The sequence below is a fragment of the Denticeps clupeoides genome, chromosome 3 (genome assembly GCF_900700375.1).
Source record: "Denticeps clupeoides chromosome 3, fDenClu1.1, whole genome shotgun sequence".
Lineage (NCBI taxonomy): Eukaryota > Metazoa > Chordata > Actinopteri > Clupeiformes > Denticipitidae > Denticeps > Denticeps clupeoides.
The window spans coordinates 16,591,653-16,612,208 of NC_041709.1; the positions used below are offsets into that span (position 1 = coordinate 16,591,653).

The 20,556-nt window shown below is 42.2% G+C and overlaps 2 protein-coding genes across 13 annotated transcripts in view; one reads left to right on the forward strand and one right to left on the reverse strand.

Moving 5' to 3' along the window:
- Positions 1–3,938: 3,938 nt before the first annotated feature.
- LOC114785146 (kinesin-like protein KIF2A) lies at positions 3,939–16,206 on the forward strand. Of its 5 annotated transcripts, none has more exons than XM_028970939.1 (21): positions 3,939–4,148; positions 6,106–6,200; positions 7,122–7,256; positions 7,851–7,905; positions 8,014–8,121; positions 8,481–8,581; positions 9,083–9,178; positions 9,620–9,674; positions 9,766–9,928; positions 10,173–10,263; positions 10,565–10,628; positions 10,709–10,800; positions 11,150–11,292; positions 12,065–12,269; positions 12,340–12,450; positions 12,548–12,615; positions 13,737–13,850; positions 14,249–14,399; positions 14,794–14,895; positions 15,064–15,199; positions 15,277–16,206. In XM_028970939.1, exons 1-21 carry the CDS (start codon positions 4,088–4,090, stop codon positions 15,360–15,362), a joined length of 2,232 nt encoding a protein of 743 aa, XP_028826772.1. In that variant the 5' UTR covers positions 3,939–4,087; the 3' UTR covers positions 15,363–16,206. The 5 variants fall into 5 exon arrangements, with proteins under 5 accessions (XP_028826772.1, XP_028826774.1, XP_028826773.1 ...); XM_028970941.1 differs by having other exon boundaries at positions 13,737–13,820; XM_028970940.1 differs by having other exon boundaries at positions 3,940–4,148; positions 7,122–7,244.
- pitpnm2 (phosphatidylinositol transfer protein, membrane-associated 2) overlaps positions 14,934–20,556 on the reverse strand; it is a 41,763-nt gene continuing 36,140 nt past the window's right edge. For all 8 annotated transcript variants that reach the window (XM_028970934.1, XM_028970932.1, XM_028970933.1 and 5 more), the window contains one exon: positions 14,934–20,281. In XM_028970934.1, coding sequence (XP_028826767.1) covers positions 19,928–20,281 — 354 coding nt within the window. In that variant the 3' untranslated portion in view covers positions 14,934–19,927. The remainder of the gene's footprint in view (positions 20,282–20,556) is intronic.

The following is a 20,556-nucleotide window of genomic DNA, read 5'->3' on the forward strand; positions in this document are numbered from 1 at the left end:
GACAAGATAGATGAGTCTCATTTGAGATGAGCTGTGCATATTCAGGACCAGCTGTAATAAAATCAGATGGATGGTGGGGTCCTTGCTAATAAGAGATTGCAAGTGAGGAGAGGGGGAGAGAGACTCTTTGGGCCAAAATAGAGTTTTCATAAACCTCTGTGGCAGTCTGTGACATGGCAGTAACATTAAATCCAGTCTGAAATGGAAATGCAAACTGAATTTAGTGGATCATCGGAGCAAATGTATCAGGTTTAGATTTGAGATTAGATTTGAAATGTGCATTAAGCTGTATTGCCCCCTGTTGAGATCAGAATTTATCAAATATTGCACCATTCCTTGCACAACGATATTGAGTATATTGGACATGAATGCATTGTTGGGGACCCCAGGGTAACAGTGCCACTTCAGGGGCTCACGCTGTAACTGCAGGAAGTGGCTGCATTACAGGCAACTTTGTCCAATACACCTTGGAGCATACAGATCTACAGTGGTGTACATGCTGATGCTTCATTATTACTACTAAAACTTGCACTCCTACCATACATATTGTTTTCAGACATCAGGCTGCCTTTATACTGTACACTATTTTAAGCAGAAACGCTGTGTGCAGTGTGTCTTGGTGGATATCTGCGGAAGGGCACTTTCAGCCTAGCTCATTGACGTGCAATTTAATCTAAAAGTATTTGATCACATTCCATTTAGCATACACTCTGATCCACTTTCAGTTATGAATTTTGGTTTTGTGTCAGACATTGATTCTATGTAAGAGTAGACATGGCACAGACATGCAGACGACAATTAAATTACAACTAAAGTACAAATAAAAAATGAGTCTACAAAAAATATTTAACAGTGCATCTTCACTGTACTAAAGGGCTCAAATAAACCGGTGAATGAGAATTTACCGGACCAGTCCAAATAAATTCCCTCATTCTGTCTTAATTTCCTACCCCTCCGTTTGTCATTTTTGGTATCAACTGATCTCCGCACTGACATGTTTGTGCTTCATTGATGGTGAGTCAAATATAATTTGAATAATAGAGGACGGCATGCCATTTGTGAAATATGCATTTTCCAACAAAAATTGACACGGAAATTTAATCTTAGTTCAGGGAGTGGCTTCAAAGTAGTCACTGGAGAAAATTAATTGCTGCCCGTGCTGCGCAAATCTGTGACAGTTTTTGAATTGCCGAGATAATGGCTTTATCATCAAAGCATGAAGACACGCCATGACATAAATGACAGCTAGCAGGCTGGATATGAGAAACAATAGGTAAAATAAAGAACACATTGCCTCTCAAATTCAATGAATACCCAGAAACAGTGTGAAATTACCAAACAAACAAATCGGTTTCCAAAGACATTATTGCAAAGAGAATTTTGCAAGGCCGCCACACACGTTTAGGGCGGTGCTGCTGCTGCTTATTTCTGGCTTCTTATTAGGGCTTATTAAAATGGACACCGAGAATTATCATGTTAATAGACAGGATGAAATCTGAGAATTATAAAAATTTTTGTCTCTTGATTGGGTGTCAAATATTAAGTCTCACAGCTTAGAATAATGCTGAAATGTCTGCCTTATTATGGGTCTATTATGTTAAGATGTGTAACTTAATTCTACTTCATTCATATTTTCTAACTGATTTTGCATGAGCTACAAACTTGAGTGTAGAAAATGTAGAACATTTGTAGAAAAAAAATGAAGAAAATCTGTTGTGACGGGATTAATGGGGTTAGTGTGTAAAAAAACGTACATAAATAACAGATCTCCTTTCCACAGTTATTGTGACTTCATCCAATCCCGGTACCATTACAAACATATCATTGAACTGAGGAACGAGGGAAGGCCAAAGAATTTCTAGAAAACCATGACTGCTACAGAGGAAATAATAACCTCCTACATGCATAAGAGAAAAGTAATCATCAAAATGAGAGATGGTCGAGGAGAAGACGTAGAAGGCCGGGTTGCTGGGATATAATTGGAGATCTTTAATGGTTTAGAGTTCAGGTTTGTGTAATGCTCATTTAATAAAACTATTACTGTTAAAGAAAAGATTTCCATGCACTGTGATTTAAATTGGTTTGATTTTGTATAACTGTACTGTTTATTTATTAACTGCATAACTTTACTGTACAGAAGCACTGCTTCTGAAGTCCACAAGATGGTGCAAGGCCACGTTCTTCTCTTGCTTCTCGGCCGACTTTGGAAAGGAAGTCAGAGACTTGCGGTTTGGGTGTGTGGGTTTCTTTCAGCTTCCAGAGCACAGCCAACGTTCACCAAATGTCCAGTAGGTCCCTGTGATCTCAGCGTTGAATTGAGTTAAATTGTTTTGGGTTCCTTATGTCTGGTAATATTATGGCCTGAATGTAAGTAATTCACCAAAAAAGAAAAACTGAGGCAGCTCTTCGCTGACTTCTACTCAAGACATGTGCATAATAATACATACAGCTACATTCTTTCATAGCCGTTAAATGTAACAAACAAGGTGGCACATTTTAATGGAGAATCGCCTACTGTACTGTTCAGAATGTCAGTTGTTTTATAAGAGACCTTTAATTTTTCTCTCCTTTGCCCATTAATCGTACAGTAGCCCCAGCGAACGGACTAGCGCGCCTTCAGATTTTGACAGGAAGGGGTTGTTGTTGCTGGGGAAACAAATGTAAGACAGCAGTGGCAGCCACCTCGGGGAGTGGAGAGGTGCTTTGAGTTGACACGGAGAAGGGGCAGCTTCATTCATCTACGGGAATGGAGTGCTATTACAGAGAGGAGTGACAGGCCAGCGCAAGGCACGGAGGGGGAGATACGAGACAGACTGACAGATGTTACATGGAGGGGGGAAAAAAAGAGCCAGCGTGCAAATTTACGATCCAGTGGCTGCCCCTGACGCTGCTGCAATTCATCCTGGGCCTTTGCGAAGGGAAAATGCACACCACGCCATGAGACGTGCGGGGACGCCTCTTAAGCTATGATTATAAGGGCCCCTGTTTGAAATGGGAGGGCGTTGCAGCGGTTTTCTTGCATTAAAGTGCGACATGAACACAGAGCGAGAGGACGGTATTAGAGTGCCAGTGTGTACCTTTGCAAATGAATGTTTGGGCCTGGTTGGTTTAATGGTGGCTCTGGTTTTGTGGCTCTGAACATGTATATTATTGGCTGTTTGAGAGGACATGGTGTGGATGACCAAGTCATGGGAACAATTTTTTTAATAAAAAAAAATACAGCTTTGAGTTGTCGGATCAACTGCGCTGATAAACTCTGAACTTCGTGGACTATGTTAGCGGCTAAAAACGTTTGAATACCTGGCAAAAACCTGACAACAAATGTAAATGTGAATCATGTCTACATTTTCTGATCACTGTCCAAAATCTGTGCAATATGGGTGAATGAGAACCACTCGTGTATTCAGCTGAAATCATTGTGTGGAACGATGAAGAGAGATTTATGTTTTATGCCACAACACCGTCACTACACACAGTGCTGAAAACATCCTGTATTTAGTTCAACGTGCCCCGGCCTCCAGCCTCTCCAGGACCATGTTTTCAGTCCTCTGCTGCCACCAAGTGTTTCAAGGGACACAGAATCGGAAAAAGACTTCAAAGCTGTAAAATAAGTCCAAAGGAGGAGAAAAAAACAAACAGCACTATTCAAGATAGAAAAAAATATCCTGCCACCCTCTATGAACCTAACGCATTATCTATCTATCTATCTATCTATCTATCTATCTATCTATCTATCTATCTATCTGTCTGTCTGTGTGTCTGTCTGTCTATCTATTATTGTTGTTGTTGTTGTTGATTGTTGTGGTTATTACAATGACGAGTCTGTAGTACGAGCCACAGGTTACAGAGGACGATGATGATGGTGATGAACAATGTCGCCATTCTCTGCAGAACCCCGTTAGGCCATCTCTGCTCAGGCTGAATCCTCCGCGCATGCGCAGTCCGCCCGCTCCCTCTGCTCTGACCTCCTCCCGGTTTCCGCAGCGCTGAGCAACTTGGAGCCTCTGCCATACAGACACAGACATAATATCCGTGCAGCGCTGTCGTATATATATATATATTTCATTTTATTTTTTTTACATGTGGGATGGCATCCCTTTTCGGCAAGATCCTGATCGGCATTCATGTGGAAATCAAACGCAGCGACGGTAAGTCACACCCAGCTGGGCTAAAGAGAGGATGCATCTGCGCCGGCCTCGCTCCCTCCATCGCCCTTCTCGTTGTCGCTCTCCGGCTGGACCCTCCCGCCCGTTTTAAGCCGGTTCTCCGCTCCGGAGGTGTTAGCCGCATCGTCGCCTCCCTGCAGTCCATCCTGCACATTGTTCCCGCGAGAAGCGAATTCCTGCCTCTCGCGATCGCGAAATGAGGATATTCATGTTCATTCTGATTTCCATTCATGTACACGCTGCAGCTCCCACCCTGCAAACTGCGGCTTTCTGCACCGAAAACGCGTCCTCGCCGACCGGACCCCGGAATCTGCTCCGTCCCCACTCTGTAGGACGCGTGTGTCGGGTTTTCGATGCGGGAATGTCGGGCAGGGGGTGAGGGACACACCCGTCACCGGACCTGAACGCCCCAGAAAGCCCTCAGCAGCAGCGGCCTGAGCTCTTTATTATGGGGTCCAGCTGAAAGTATGACAGTGAAGTGATTGTCATTGTGAGACACTGCAGCACAGCACACGGTGACACCACGAAACGTGTCCTCTGCTTTTAACCCATCACCCTTGGTGGCGCCCGGGGATCAGCATGTGGGGACAGTGCGTTGATCAGTGGCACCCACGGGATTCGAACCCACAACCCTCCGATTCCTTGCAGTGATAGTCCCGTGACCGAGAAAATCTTCATCCTCAGTACTTGTCGGCAGAACCATTGTTGTTGTCTGGTATCTTGTACCCAACGTGGTCTTTAATGTGTTCGATTTTGGTCCAAAAGAAGCCGGGTTCGGAGGCTTTATTGTTCCTAATATTAATATCATTTATTATTGACTGGCACCCGTTGCCGGCACTGCAAACACCACAGCAAGTGAGGATGTTAAGAATAATAATTACACACAGCAGCAGTGAATATGAATTATTAGAGATTTCTCACATACCACTACAGTGTGAACCACAAGTGTGAGAGTCCCTAAAACAGGATCTTTTTTTTGTATTAATATATTTATTGATCATTGACAACAACATTTTGGCATCAGCACAATGAGAAACACTATACAATTTAACAAACCAATAATACGGTGTAAATACAGTGTAAGCGAACATGAATCTAAAAAAATATATTTTGCATGAAACAGAAGAAAAACAAATAAATTATGAAATAAAGTAAAATATCAATACAAATAATTAATAGAATAGTGGGGATTCGCAATTTGATTAGAAAACCTTTCAAAAGGACAATACTGAAAACAATACAGTACAATTTTATTGTCGGCGTCCCACACTTGTAAATGTCCATTGTGAAATTGGCCATAAAATTAATGGCTGAAATACTGTTTGTTAGTCGGCTGCTTTGCAACACATTGATGGTATAAAACGGGGTTCACGTCGTCTCGTCTGGGTTCCGGATGCCATGTTCCTCATTGGGATGTGAGGGGGTCTTCCAGTGTGGATCATCCAGTCTGGGTGGGCTAGCGGGTAAGGAAGCAGAACCGCAAACAAAGGGTTGTGGGTTCAAATCCCTGACGCAACCCTACCCACGTACCCGGGCTTCGGACCGGCACCACGCGCTCATGCCTGGCCAGGGCACTGAAATTAGCCTGGTTAACCTGTCTTTTGCTCACTTCTCATACATTGTCACTGAAATGCTTTAACATTTAAGTGAAAAATCGAACGGACGGTGTAGCCTCGATTTCTCCTCTCAGGTGGTTTGTTGCTCGGAAGCTGAGAAAATGGCTTTCACAAACCCAGACAGCAAATCGAGGGCATGTTATGGCTCCTCGGTCTCCAGGCCATGGTTCCTGCCTGCCGGGATGCTGATGGGTTGATGCAGTTCAACGTTATGTGAATGACAAAGGAAATTCATTCATCAGGCTTCTGCTGGAATGAGCTGTTATTTTTTCTATTTTAGTCACATAGCTCCTCAAAAATCATTTTTCTTTGCCTTGTTATAGGACGAATACACCAAGCCATGGTTACGTCCTTGAATGAAGACAATGACAGTGTCACAGTGGAGTGGATTGAAAATGGAGACACCAAAGGGAAGGAGGTACGTTGTTGAGATGTTTTACCTTTTTATAAGGGGTAGTAGATGTCTAGTGGATAAGACACTCGTCTATGAACCAGAAGACCACAAAATTCAGACACCACTTACTACCATTGTGTCCCTGAGTGGGACACTTAAGTCAAGACACTGAGTGTCTCCAGGGGGACTGTCCCTGTAACCACTGATTGTAAGTTGCTCTGGATAAGGGCGTCTGGTAAATGGCAGAAATGTAAATATAGTGTCCGTCTCGATCTTTACATGCGTTAGACGTTGGAGTTCAGGTTCTCTCAGTTATCTTCAACATGTTATGTCAGCAGCGACCACGAGGAGATGGTGGACGTCTTCCTTCCTTGTGGTGCTAATCGGACTACACCAAAATACTAGATCTTTCTGGAGAGTCATGAATTGAAGGGCTGGGCATGATGTTCGTATGATGCTCATTCTTAGTTGAGAGTGGCATACACAATGTAAATACGTGTTTCGCTACTTGTAAAAATAAGGGATCTTAATTGATACATGTGGTATTGACATTTTCCTAATTATCTTGCTATCTAATAAAATTCACTACACTACAAGATTATGAAAAAAAAAGTATACATGCACATCATCTTATTAGGTAATTTTTTTTTATTTCTCTAGCAGAATTACTTCGGTTTAGAAAGTGTATCTAGCTCTTTCTCTGATGTACATGTGTCAGGATGAAGAGAGAATTATCCCAAAGCTGCTTTAGACTTGTGTCTTAAAATAGCAAGAGGGCTGCTGTTCAACACTTTGCAGACTCTTGTGTGATGAAAGATATTTAATAGGAAGTAGCATATAATATATTGATTTGTATGGATGGTTTTATTGTTTTTTTTATTGGTGCTTGATTCTTAATGTCCAGCGGTCAACTAAGCTTGGTGTCTGTGCATTTTTCCCTTATAGATTGACTCTGAGAGCATATTTGCACTAAATCCAGATCTTGCCCCTGATGAAGAAATTGCACAGAGTCCTGAGACTCCTCCACCTCCGACTTCCAGCTCTGGGAAATTAAACAAGATACCCAAGGTCTCTGAAAATGTAACCAGGCTTTCTAAATCATGACTGAATCATGTCGGATCATGGACACTGGGTTTAATTTGAATAGTAATACTTTTGCATTGGCAATTTATTATTAGGGTCTTTGAAATATTCCATTGCTTTACATATATGTTATGTGTTCAGGTAGTGAAGAATTTGATAAATTCTGATATGTAGCTTAGTTACATTTGAATTGTTACTGATGGGTGTGTGTAGTACCTGTGTAACTAATACTGGTATGTACACAACTGTTTATTAGCTTATGGCCATTTAGAAATGTCCTTGTTATCCATGAAAAATAATCTAAAGAAAATACTACAAAATTAATAAGAAATTACTCATTTGGGTTCGACTGCAGTTAGTCAAACCCATATGAGTCTTTTAGTAGTGAAATTCAAGACTAATTGATACATTTATACAGATATTCCTTATTTTAATTGACAAAACCACAGTTTTCTGTTAAAAAATTCCAGCCAAGTTTTTATGATTTTGATAACTGCCCAAATAATTATTTTTACATCACAGTTCTGTCACGATACCAGTGTGATTCATGTTTGCAGACCGAAGATAATGTAATGTTTTAATGTATTTCAGGCCCGCCGAACAATCGCTCCCCCGAAGAATGAAAACCCATTGAGGGATAATCGAGGTAAGCTTCCTCTGACCAGGCAGTAGAACATTTTTGCTGGCTTCTCGGGAGTCTTCGTTATGGCCGTACTGTTAATGGCCATGCTTGTCCCACTCTCCGTCTCTCCAGCTGTGGGAACGACACGCGCCCGCCCCAGTCAGCAGGCCAGCGAGCCGCCCATGCCTGCCCCGACGCCGCCACCCGGCCAGCAGCAGACCCTGCAGCAGCAACAGAACAGTACGGCCCGTTTACACACACAGTTCCTGTGGTTTCGCCTGTCAGGAAGGTTGGACCTTGGTTGCTCCTGCATCAGGACATCCTCTTTCTCATTGCTGCAGTCTATAAGCAGAACAAAGGGACTTGAACAACAAGATCTAGCAAAGAGCTTGAAGAATCCAGAACAGTATGCATCTGTTGACCAACTCAAACAATAGAGGCCTTTGTAGATGTTTGTTCCCACAGCGATGTTCCCTCATCACGCCATTGTTTATGGCTCAGTTTGATCTCAACCTATCAGTGAGGAGAAGGGGTATGTTGTAAAAACTGACATGTTTAAGGTGACACAGAGGTTTGGTAACGTGGCAGCTCTGTTGTAGCTCGCAGGAAGTCCAACTGTGTGAAGGAGGTGGAGAAGCTGCAGGAGAAGAGGGAGAGGAGGAGGCTACAGCAGCAGGAGCTGAGGGAGAAGAGAGCCCAGGTACTCTCACAGTGCCCTCTCCCAAACTGGGAGCCTGTCACGCTGCCAGGAGACTAATTCTGAGACTTATTATGGACACGTTCTAAGTTTCACAATAATACAGAGAGAGAGAGAGAGAGAGAGAGACGTGCTTTATTTTATCTAAAGAGATACAAGAAGCTCTGAACACATCAGTTCATGCTGCATCATGGTCTCCTTAATCACCCAGTGACTTAAACAGTCATCATAAGCACAGCATTTAGAAGAGGAATTTGCTTATGATAGAATAATTGAAGGAAAGAAAAAAAAAATTTTTTCAAGTCATAAAGAGAATTTTTGTATAATAATCACCAGCCTGTGATTATTATAAGGTGACACTGGGCCTCGTGCAGCAAGAGTTCAAGTTTTAGAGGAATTACAATGACTGGGTTAAACAGTATTTCCCTATACCGTTCCCTACTGTTCATGCAGTATTGTTCATACAGAGGCAGGTTGTTGAAGTTGGTGTTTCAAACTTTCCAGGATGTTGATGCCACAACGCCGAACTATGAAATCATGTGCATGATCCGAGACTTTCGGGCGAGTCTTGACTACCGGCCACTAACCACTGCAGATTTGGTGAGTGACAGCTCAGAATGATACGTGACTTTCAGTTAATGTACATGCATCTATGGGTGGAGCGTTTGGTCAGTAGAATGAGGTTCTCACCAGTCCAGACAGTCCTTACAATTTAATGCTGCAAGGCGAATATCAGTGAAAAGCACCTTCTCTGGATGTGGATCAACCACATCTCTCTGGACTTCGTATGTGAGGGTCTCAACTCTCCTTAAATTCCTGGAATTAATGGTTCAGCTCATCTGCATGGAGTATAATTTTTATATACTGTGTACAGACAGATTGTTGGGGGGTAGGGTTTTTTTATAGAGCTATAAAAGACATATAAGTATGTAAATGTAAGATTCACCAGTTCCCCTGGCAAAATTATTGCACATAACATCTGGGTTTTTTCTTCAGCAAAACATCATAATTTTTTTTTTACCTGAATTGTCTTATATTCAGATCGAGGACCACAGAATATGTGTTTGTGTGCGAACGCGACCACTCAATAAAAAAGGTAAATAATATATTCTGAGATTAGGAGAAAGTGACATCTAGTGCAAGCGGGTTGCTCACTGTCTGTACTCCGTACTTCTGTATTTCTTTAGAAATGACGATGAAGGACCTGGACGTCATCACCATTCCCAGCAAAGACGTCGTCATGGTCCATGAACCCAAGCAAAAAGTGGATTTGACCAGATATCTAGAGAATCAGACGTTTCGGTTTGATTATGCTTTTGATGACACTTCCACTAATGAGATGGTTTATAGGTAAAGCCTCTGTCCCTCCTGTGACTAGCACTTTATTTAAGGTTCTGTTGGAGATGTTCTTGATACATTAGATCTGGATGTTAATTATTATTGAGAGTTTTTCAATAATAATGGACACCTTTCAATAATACGTTTGTAAGAATGCTTTTGTAAGAGTTATGATGAGAGAGTGTAATAATTAGTTAAACCCAGTGGGTTAAGTGCAGTGAGTCTCAGATGTTCCTCTGGTGTTTGCCACCTTCAGGTTTACAGCGAGACCTCTAGTGGAGACCATATTTGAGCGGGGAATGGCCACGTGCTTTGCCTACGGACAAACAGGAAGCGGGAAAACTCATGTGAGTCCTTTTGAATTGATGGTTTCTCTTGGATATTATTGGTAGTGACACACTTTTTGCGTAATAAGACCTACATTAAAGGAAAATATTTCATCACAGTTGCACCTTGTTTATTTTCTCTTCTTTTTTATTCTTTCGAACCTTTCTAAACATTCACAAATTCATACCAATAATCTGTTTCTGTCTTTCCTGAGGGAAATTCTGTGTGGTCATTATGTTGTTATATTTCAGTTCATTTCAAGTGTGTCAGTACAACAGTGGCTCTGTAAAGATAATATACTGAAAATGTCTTTTTCCATAGACCATGGGGGGGGATTTTTCAGGGAAGAACCAGGACTGCTCCAAGGGCATATACGCTTTGGCAGGTACGTACCGTTCTTAAATTGAAATGTGCTCTATAATTCTAGATAATTTTATCCTAATCTAACTCTGTGTTTTCATGTAGCTCGTGATGTTTTTCTTATGCTGAAGAAGCCAAACTACAAGAAATTGGATCTTCAGGTGTATGCGACATTTTTTGAGATTTACAGTGGGAAGGCAAGTACAAGCTCAGTGGAAACACACACACACACACACACACACATACATACATACATATATATATATATATATATATATATATATATAGAGAGAAAGAGAGAGAGAGAGCATATAAAGGGTCACCAACCCTGGTCCTGGAGGCACTTTTTTTTTGCGTTTACCTTCATATAGCACACATGATTCAACCTCTGAACTCGTTATTGAATTGAATGAGGTGAGGTGGAACATGGAAAGATCCAAGCTCTGCAAGACTGGTGCCCTCCAGGACCATGGTTGGTGACCCCTGACCTAATAAATGACTCTGGGCATGAATGCAGTGCTAGAGCTGAGCTGTCTATGGCCGCAGGTGTTTGACCTGCTGAACAGGAAGGCGAAGCTGCGCGTGCTGGAGGACGGGAAGCAGCAGGTCCAGGTTGTCGGCCTGCAGGAACGGGAGGTGAAGTGCACAGAAGACGTCCTCAAGCTGATAGAAGTCGGAAACAGCTGCAGGTACGGCATGAGCGTGTGGCATGCGCCCGTACAGACTGCCTACAGAGAGCTAAACAATGCATGGGTCACATCTTTACTACTTTTTCCTGTGGCTAAACATCCTGTTTAATTATTATTTATTTGTTTGTTTGTTTTACATTGTATTACACTAATTTAAGACTTTCACCCAGAGTGATTGTCATGCCACATTGGGGGAGAAGGGAGAGGCGTAAATGCTTGACATTTGAAATGAAAACGTAGGTTTTAATAAATAAGACAAAAGGCACAGAAAACAGAACTGAAATGCAGCATAACATCCAACTAAACAGAACAATGCAGGACGAGGTAGTGAGGGAGAAAACCAGCATACAAGGGGCATCCAAACAGCCAACAGATGGGGCAGATTAGAACCCTGGTGTGTATGTGACTGGCAGAACCTGACTCGGCGCAGAAGCTTCAGGACAGTAGGGGACTTGTGCATGTAGTTTTAAAGAGACTTGGAAGAGAAGTAGTGAGATTGTCACTGGTCCCACAGAGAGGGATTGGGCTGCTCTGATAGTCGGTAGCTCATTCCAACATTATGGACTGCAGACGGGAACCAACTGGACGGGGATGGAAACGGCATCTGACATTCCAAGGAGGAGCACAGTGGTCTGAACTGAGCAAAATCATTTCTGACTGAGTTCAGGCCCTAAAATAATTTAAAAAACGACACCCAATGTCAGATTAACTGCATGAAATCAGTATTGGATTAGTAATGGATTTGTTCTTTGTCGTTTCTTCACCTTCACAGAACATCTGGACAGACGTCGGCCAATGCACACTCATCTCGTAGTCACGCCGTGTTCCAGATCATTCTGAGAAGAAGGGGGAAACTGCATGGCAAGTTCTCCCTGATAGACTTAGCGGGAAACGAGCGAGGGGCCGATACTTCCAGCGCTGACCGACAAACCCGTCTGGAGGGAGCAGAGATCAACAAAAGCCTGCTGGCACTGAAGGTTGTAATGATCTAATGATCTGGATGCTCTCACTAGCACGTCCATGCTAACCCCACCCTCTGTCTCGTAGGAGTGCATCAGAGCTTTGGGTCGCAACAAACCTCATACTCCATTCCGAGCCAGTAAACTAACCCAAGTCCTCAGGGACTCCTTTATTGGGGAGAACTCCAGAACGTGCATGGTGAGATGCTGCTGTTGGACGAGTTGAGGTGGATGGTTTTTAATGTTGCACGACTTTTCCAGAAAGCTCATTTTACTGGACAATTTTATTTGCATAGATTGCAACCATCTCCCCTGGAATGGCATCTTGTGAGAATACACTGAACACGCTGAGATACGCTAATCGGTATGTACACTGTGGGGTTTTTTTGTTTTACGTCTTATTAATACTAACTAGTCCAACCCTTATTTTATTCATATGTTATATTTCTCAGCTGATGACTGTACTACAGTAGCGGTTTCGACCTTCTTGTTGTATAATTGGCTGGTGTGACGTGAGGTTTATAAACGAGGTAAAGGTTTGAGGATTGGTAATAAATGTCATTATACATCCGCACCAGTAGGTGGCATCAGTTACAGACCACACAAAAGGCGGAGAAGCCTGCTGTAAATGGTTATATACTGTAGTCTATGTTGGTTAATACATTTAATGTAATAATATAATAATGTTAAAATGTTAATGTCTTACAGGGAATCTTTATTTCATTAAGCCCTTAAAATTGCATAGACATGTGCAACATTTGCAGAAACTGGAGTAGGGATTTTATGTGTTTTTATTTTGCAATGACGTGCAAAAGCTTAAAATGTCTGTTAATGTGACAAATCACAAAGTTAGTGGTTTAATGATGCAGATTTAAAAATTGAAAAGGCACATAATTCAGAAGTAGCTTGTCCCAAGGTTCCAGGTTCCTTATAGAGATGTGACCTGGTCCTTGGTCACAATCATCGGAATGAAAGGGCCGGTGATGCAGATTTACAAGGACGGACACAGGGTGTCCTGATTTATTCCACAGAAGTGCTTATTAAAATAATTGGCTGTTGTACATCTTCATATTCAAGTGTGGGGCAGTGGTGGCTTAGCGGGTAAGGAAGTGGACTGATACCTGAAGAGCTACAGGTTCAATTCCAGAACCGCCAAGGTGGCACTGAGGTCCCCTTGAGGAAGGTACTGTCCCCACACCCTGCTCCCCGGGCGCCTTTCATGGCTGCCCACTGTTCACTAGGGTGATGGGTTAAATGCAGAGGACACACTATCTTGTGTGCTGTGTGTCCTAATGACTAAATGTTAATGAGTAAAATCGTTTCGCAGAACACTAGATTGCTAATTTTCTTATGATCCACAGCATGCTGGGTGTTTATGGGGGTGGGGCAGGGTGTCCGATCTGTGCGCTTCCTTCGCCTCACCAAATGATTTGTGTGTGTGTGTGTGTGTGTGTGTGTGTGTGTGTGTGTGTTGGCCAATCTCAGGGTTAAGGAGTTTGGGATAAGCCCTTCCGACATCCCGTTCTCGCAGGGAGGCGGCGGTCGCTCTGAGCTCTCACCAACCTATGAGTATGATGACTTTGCTTCCTCACCCAGCAGGTCTCACCCTTTTCCAATTTCTCACCAACACTTGAAGAAACTCTGCTGTTTCTTTGTTCTTTCTCTTCTACTTTTCTTCTGTTGTAAAAATTGTGTTTGGTGCCATGGTGGGAAATAACAGAAGCATGCTTGTGTGTCTTTTTTTTCTTCCTACTTGCTCATGTCCCCCATCACTGCATGCTTAACACTTTTGACCATCTCACGCGGTGCCTTTGTTGAGGTGTCCTGCTTATGTTTTTAGATGCAGCTGGACACGTCTCGTAATCAGGGACCATTTTATGTTTGACATAGTTACCAGGATGCATCTCACGCTTGTTTGTGTTTTTTTTCTTTCTCCCATTTATTGGTTTACCCCATAACATGACTTCACCTCATGCTTCTGCCTCCTCTTATTGCAGGGTGAAAGAACTGACTGTGGACCCCACCGGGGTCAGTGAGGGGCGTGGCAGTGGTAGCCATGCAGGCAATCAGCTGGACATTCTGGAGGCGCAGTGGGGTGTGGGCAGCTCCCCCCAGAGAGACGACCTAAAGCTGCTGTGTGAGCAGAACGTAAGTCTGTGGGAACATCTTGCTGGTGGGTGAGGCGGAGTAGACTTGGGCATCATCTAGGCTCACACCATGGCCCCAGTACCCCAGTGGATAACACTCTCGCATAAGAACCACAAAGTCACAGGTTTAAACCCCACTTACTACCACCGTGTCTCTTAGCAAGACACTTAACCCTGAGTGTCTCCCGGGGGGGACTGTCCCTGTAACTACTGACTGTAAGTCGCTCTGGATAAGGGCGTCTGATAAATGGTGTAAATGTAAATATCGGTCAGGATATATTTACCTGGTTGGCCACTCCAGCCGTGACACTGTTCATAAACCGACCTGTATTGATAAGGTAAATGCAACTAATAAGATGCTCCTGATGAAATGGATGGTAAAAATGTGTGTGCAGGAAGAGGAAGTGTCTCCACAACTCTTCACGTTCCATGAAGCCGTGTCTCAGCTGGTGGAGATGGAGGAGCAGGTGCTAGAGGACCACAGAGCCGTGTTCCAGGTACGCAGTCATTTAAAAGAAACATCTGGACTATCCGGTTTCCATAATTCATTATCTTTATTGATTTGTACAAATAAAACATTGTAGTATTCACATAACAACAGCCAGTGTAACAAGATTCATGTGCAGCTGTGGGTCCATTATAAGAAAACAAGTTTCTGACCGCAGGAGTCCATACGCTGGTTGGAGGATGAGAAGGTCCTCTTGGAGATGACAGAAGAGGTGGATTATGACGTGGACTCCTATGCTACACAGCTAGAGCAGATTTTGGATCAGAAAATCGATATATTAACAGAACTCAGAGGTAAGTGGCGAGCTGCATTTCCTCTTCCATTCATCCCGTTTATGACACATTTCTAAACTTTCCACAATCTTTCACAGACAAAGTGAAGTCTTTTCGCTCCACCCTCCAAGAAGAGGAACAGGCCAGCAAGCAGATAAACCCCAAAAGGCCACGGGCACTTTAAGCCTTGAGATTCCCTGAAGAAGTGGCCACTAACCTCCTGCACATTTGCATCATTATAGCTGTCAGTAACAGACTTTTCAGCGTTTACACCATCTCCAACACCGTAGAAACATAAGTGTTGTACCTAAAGGACACAAAGGCTGCTTGTACAATAACCTGATGTGTTTTTTTATTGAAGTTTTTTTTTTTTTTTTTTAGTCCTGAAAGAAGAAAGCTGTGTTGGTCCAAGATAGCATTGGCCTGTTGATGTTTGAGGTCAGAATGTCGAGTTGAATGGACCCACTGAATGCATGCACACATCTGACAACACTGTACTGAAGTATTCTTAACAGATTTGCCCAGTGTGCGTCCCTCTGGCGTGTGTAAATATGGGAATTTTTTTGATTAGGTTCGAGTTCTTCTGCCAACTAGGTGCTTAACCTTCTGGTTACGAGTCAGCCACTGCCCCAATTATGTGGCTCAGTTCTGTTTTCTCGCAGAAATCGGGTGTTTTCATTTGGATTTTTGGTCTTTTTCCACATGTGATGTTTAATTAGGGACTAATTTTGAATGAAATGTGAACCTCATTCACTACTCGACTCTGACTCTACATCCACAATTAAGTTTGTTCTTTTTGTTCACTTTACTCCTGCAGAATGTCTAGTGTTTACAATTTGTTCCCATGTTGTTTACCTTCCACTGCTGATCATAAAAGAAAATCATCTCATTTAATAATTAAAAAAGGTTCTTTAAGAAGAGAAAAATAAAAAATAAAAAGTTCAAGATGAATAATCAGTGCAGCACTGGTTTGGGGGATATCTGCTTCAATGTGAAATGCTGAAAAACAAATAAAACACTTGACTGACTGGGTCGTTCCTTTTATGAGGGGGTTTTATTATTATTACGTTATTATTATTCTGTAACCTCCAAGGTTGTGAGTTCGATTCCCGGCTTGGACCTTCTGTGTGTGAAACAAGATAAGATTATACTTTTTAGTCCCACAAGTGGGAAATTTACATTTTCACGGAAGAAAATGGACAGTACAAGATAAGAGCAGAAAAAAATAAATAGCATAGAGAATGTGCAGACTGTATAATATGAAAAGTTCACTATACAAATAAACAGTCTGGATAAAACCGGATTAGTGTATTAAATTCTCATAATTTGCATGCACTCCCTGTGTTGGTGCAGGTTTCTTCCCACCATCAAAAGGCATGCACACAAGGTGGATTGGATGCAGACACACAGTCACCAGTGTCCCAGCGATGGGCTCCAGCAGTCGAGACCCTGAGTAGGACTGAGTTGTAGAAAGTGTGTGAGTAAAACTGGAACTTTAGCTTCTGGGGCTATATAGAACATTCTTCACATCTACCACATCAGGCATTATACAAGTCCACCTACAAGTGGCACTATAATAACATTTTGGTTCACATCAGGGACCATATTGGTACATCTTTGCCCTCTGAAAGTGAATGACAAAACATTTTTTAGAAAATTGGGAATCATGTGTGATTGTACATTGGAAATTATCTTGCAAATGGTCTTTACCAATGGAGCCTAAAAGATTATTCCTGCCCTCTGATGACCCCACAAATCCAGTGTGAGCAACTGGATGAACATTACTTCATAATTCACAAGTTCACCTTTCTTTCTGTGGCCATATGCAAGCTATCATTACCTGTGGCCAGTTCTGAACACACACGTCACCAGTACAGAGTAACAGAAACTGTCCAGCTCTTTTTAGTCCATAGAACATACATATTGAACAGTGAGCACATCCAGATACAGGATGGTAGAAAAGGAAAGGTGCTGGAAATGTCCTTGTGCAGATCAAAAGACTCTTGAGTTTTTAAAGGTGCTATGAGAGAAGCATGTACACAGAGGTTTAATCATGGTAAATGTCACCCCAGTAAAACCTACAGGATCCTAAGGATTACACCGGGAATAATAATCACATTCATCTTGATTATTGCCACTTCCATATACACCACACATCCATATTTTACAAGGTTACATAATTATATATAATTGTAAATATGATGTAAAATATGCAGTATTTTTATAATGCATGCTATACAACTATAACAAACATATTATATATACATTGTATACATACACACACACACACACACACACACACACACTGCATATGTTAAAGTGGCAATAATTTAATTTGTATGATCACCACATTAGTTCTACTTCCATATAATAAAAATATCAGATGGTGGTTTTAAGTTACACTTTGTGCTCAAGTTTTTTTATTTAATATTTTATATGTACTCAAGAAGCAAGGCCCAGTCTGTATTTATACTGCAGGGATTTATAAAATTGACCTGTTGGAGAAAACGTGTTATAAAATTCATACAATTTAGGAAAGATGACACTTCATACTAAACTACGGTAAAATCCTATGATTTGTTGACCTGTAAACTTAAGTGACTGAATCTACAAATCTTTGCTATAATTCGAAAGTCAGCAATCTGATTAAGCATCTCCACCATTTGGCTGTGCTCCTAAATAAACTGAAATATGCTGAAGTTATTTAATAAGTGAGAACTTGAGGCGGTAGATCATACCTCACGGCACAGAAAATCCCCACTTTTAGGCTTCATGGATTCTTTTTTATTTCAGACTGACCCAACATAGAGCCAAAGCACAAATTGGTTCATTGAAATAAAAAGGACCAGCTCCTTAGATGTTGAGTTATTACCATTAAGCAAAGGATTTCGGCAAAGCGGTCAACACTATTTCAATTTCTAGGGTTCCTTCATGGACGCAACACAATAGCTGGATTTGTGACCTTCTGCAGCATGTCTTGGTGAGGATTGAGGGTGGCTGGCTGGAGAGCTGATTGTCAGAGCTATGATGCCTCTTTAGCTCAGCTATGGAGAGAGAAGAACAGAAATGCTCACACACACCATTTTAAATGTAAGATTTGAACAGAGTGAACCGCAATGTAAATGTCCATGTAAATCAACATTTTGCAGCTCTGCTCTAAAAGGACCATCTGCCAAAAAATGCTGACCCCCAGCTTCATGGACCAGATTGTTTTCTGAGTGTCCGAATGCGGAGCGTGGCAGGTTGGAATGAAAGTTCTTCTAGAGTTGTTCTCCAGAAACAAGGCTGATTCAAATAATTCTTTATATAAATCATTTAAATCATCTTAACATTATCTACACATGTTCCTCCTGGTTCCGCCTGCATTCTCCAAAAAATACCTAGCATTCTCCAACACACAGCTCAGTAGATCAATTCCTAATCAATGCCAATAAATATATTCAGATAACTTAATGCTATACAATAGTTAACATTAGAATCAATAGCTATAAACAAACTATATATACACAATATAAATACAGTTCTGTTCATTACAATATACCCTCATACTCTACAAATAAAAATAAAAAATAATAACAACGAGCATTAAATTAAAAATACCCTCTCTGTGGAAATAGCTTATATGTGGACAATGTTATGTGGTATCAGACATAAAAAGGGTGTAATTTGCACATGGGAAATAAAAAATAAAAAGTTGGATACAAGAAATGCCTACTTTGGCACACATGCCCTGCAGCATCAGGATTATGCGCTACAAAAAAAAGGACAATATATGTAGGGATGTAATGTGATGTAAAAACACTGGCTTGCACAAGTGAGTTACTACAGCTTTCAACATATGATTTTGGCTGGACGGTTGAAATCCATGGTGCTACAGGAAGTGCAAAGCTGCACGCATGAGTACCGATCACATTCAAATGTTCCTTCACTAAGGAGGACAGCAACCTTCATGCTGAACGACAGAGAGAAAGAGAAATGCCCCTCCCCCCAAAAAAGACCTGAACTAAAAACACAAAAATCAAGTTTCGATTTGTTTCTTTCTAAGAGGTATTTGAAGCAGATGGCCAGGTAAAGGGATTGCGAGGAAGAGTCCCAGAGTCCAGCAACGCCATTCGTGCCATGCCCTGTGACCTTCCAATACTAGTGTTTACTAAGTCAGGCCTCGGATGACTTGCAGGCCATGCTAAATGCAATTTTATGGGTTGCTGGGTGAAAGGGACCATTCATTATTGCCAATGGCTACATGGTGGACTTAAGTTCATATCCTTCAGTGAATAGGAGTTTTTGCAGAAAGAGACAAAGAGCGAGGACTTTAGGGACAGGTTCTCCATGGCTGTCCTGAGCAGGCAACTGATCTATAAAGGACATGATAAAGGCCAGCGACATCTGACCCCTCTTACTGGATGGTGGCGATGGGGGCAGAGCAGCACTTTATCCAGCAAAGCAGCTATTTGTTTCAAAGCAGCCATCAGTCTCAGCACAGACTCTCCACAGGGCTTAAGGCAGGCGGTTCCCTTCTTTTTTCCCCCAAACACCCCATTTTTTAAAAAATTAAATAAAATACTGCTGGCCATGCTGACTCTCATGCTACACTAGTAATGCCACAAATGATGTGTCTTCGTTTGCGTAATGGGTAACAATCTCTGTAACATTCTCTCCACTTTTTGGTCCAGAGTTCAGTGCCTGCAGCCTGTAGAGATCCAGCACATTAATCTCAGAGCCTCTCTGGATTAGGGCCTGGAGAAAGCTCTACTTGGGTGCTAGCACCACACCCTCCAGCTTAGTGCTCCCAGTACGCCCCCAGCAGCCTGCAGCGATGCTCATGCTGCGCTGGGCGCGCTCGGCTCTCTCCCGGTCACCCTCCGACTGGCTCTGAGTGCGCTCAGGGCGGCTGGGCAAGGTGGCAGACGCAGATGAGCCTGGGCCCGGTTGGGAGTTGATGGTGCGGAGCAGGTGGTTGCGCTTGCGCAGGAAGTCGCTGCCGCCGCCCAAACCGAAGCTGCTCTTGCGCATGACCATGCGAGTGCTGTTGGTCTTGGCAGGTCGTGACCTTTGGCTGTATTCCAGCTGAGACAAGTGAGAGGCATATCCATCGGATATAAACTGTGGGATAAGAAAAGAAAAGAAAAAGAAAAGCTAAATGTATACATACAAAACATTTACTGAAGTTTACTGTGATCAGTAGTTTAGGAATATAAGAATGGATTTTTTGCACAGAATATTCAATATTCAATTCATTTTTCCAGTATTTGTTCCCAGTCAGCATCAAACAGGTGACCATAACATTGTTATTATTGAACCATGAGAATGAGCTGATAGCTGTGACATCATCAGTAGCATTTTAATAGCCCTGTTCGAGTTGTAAGGAAGTCTGGTGC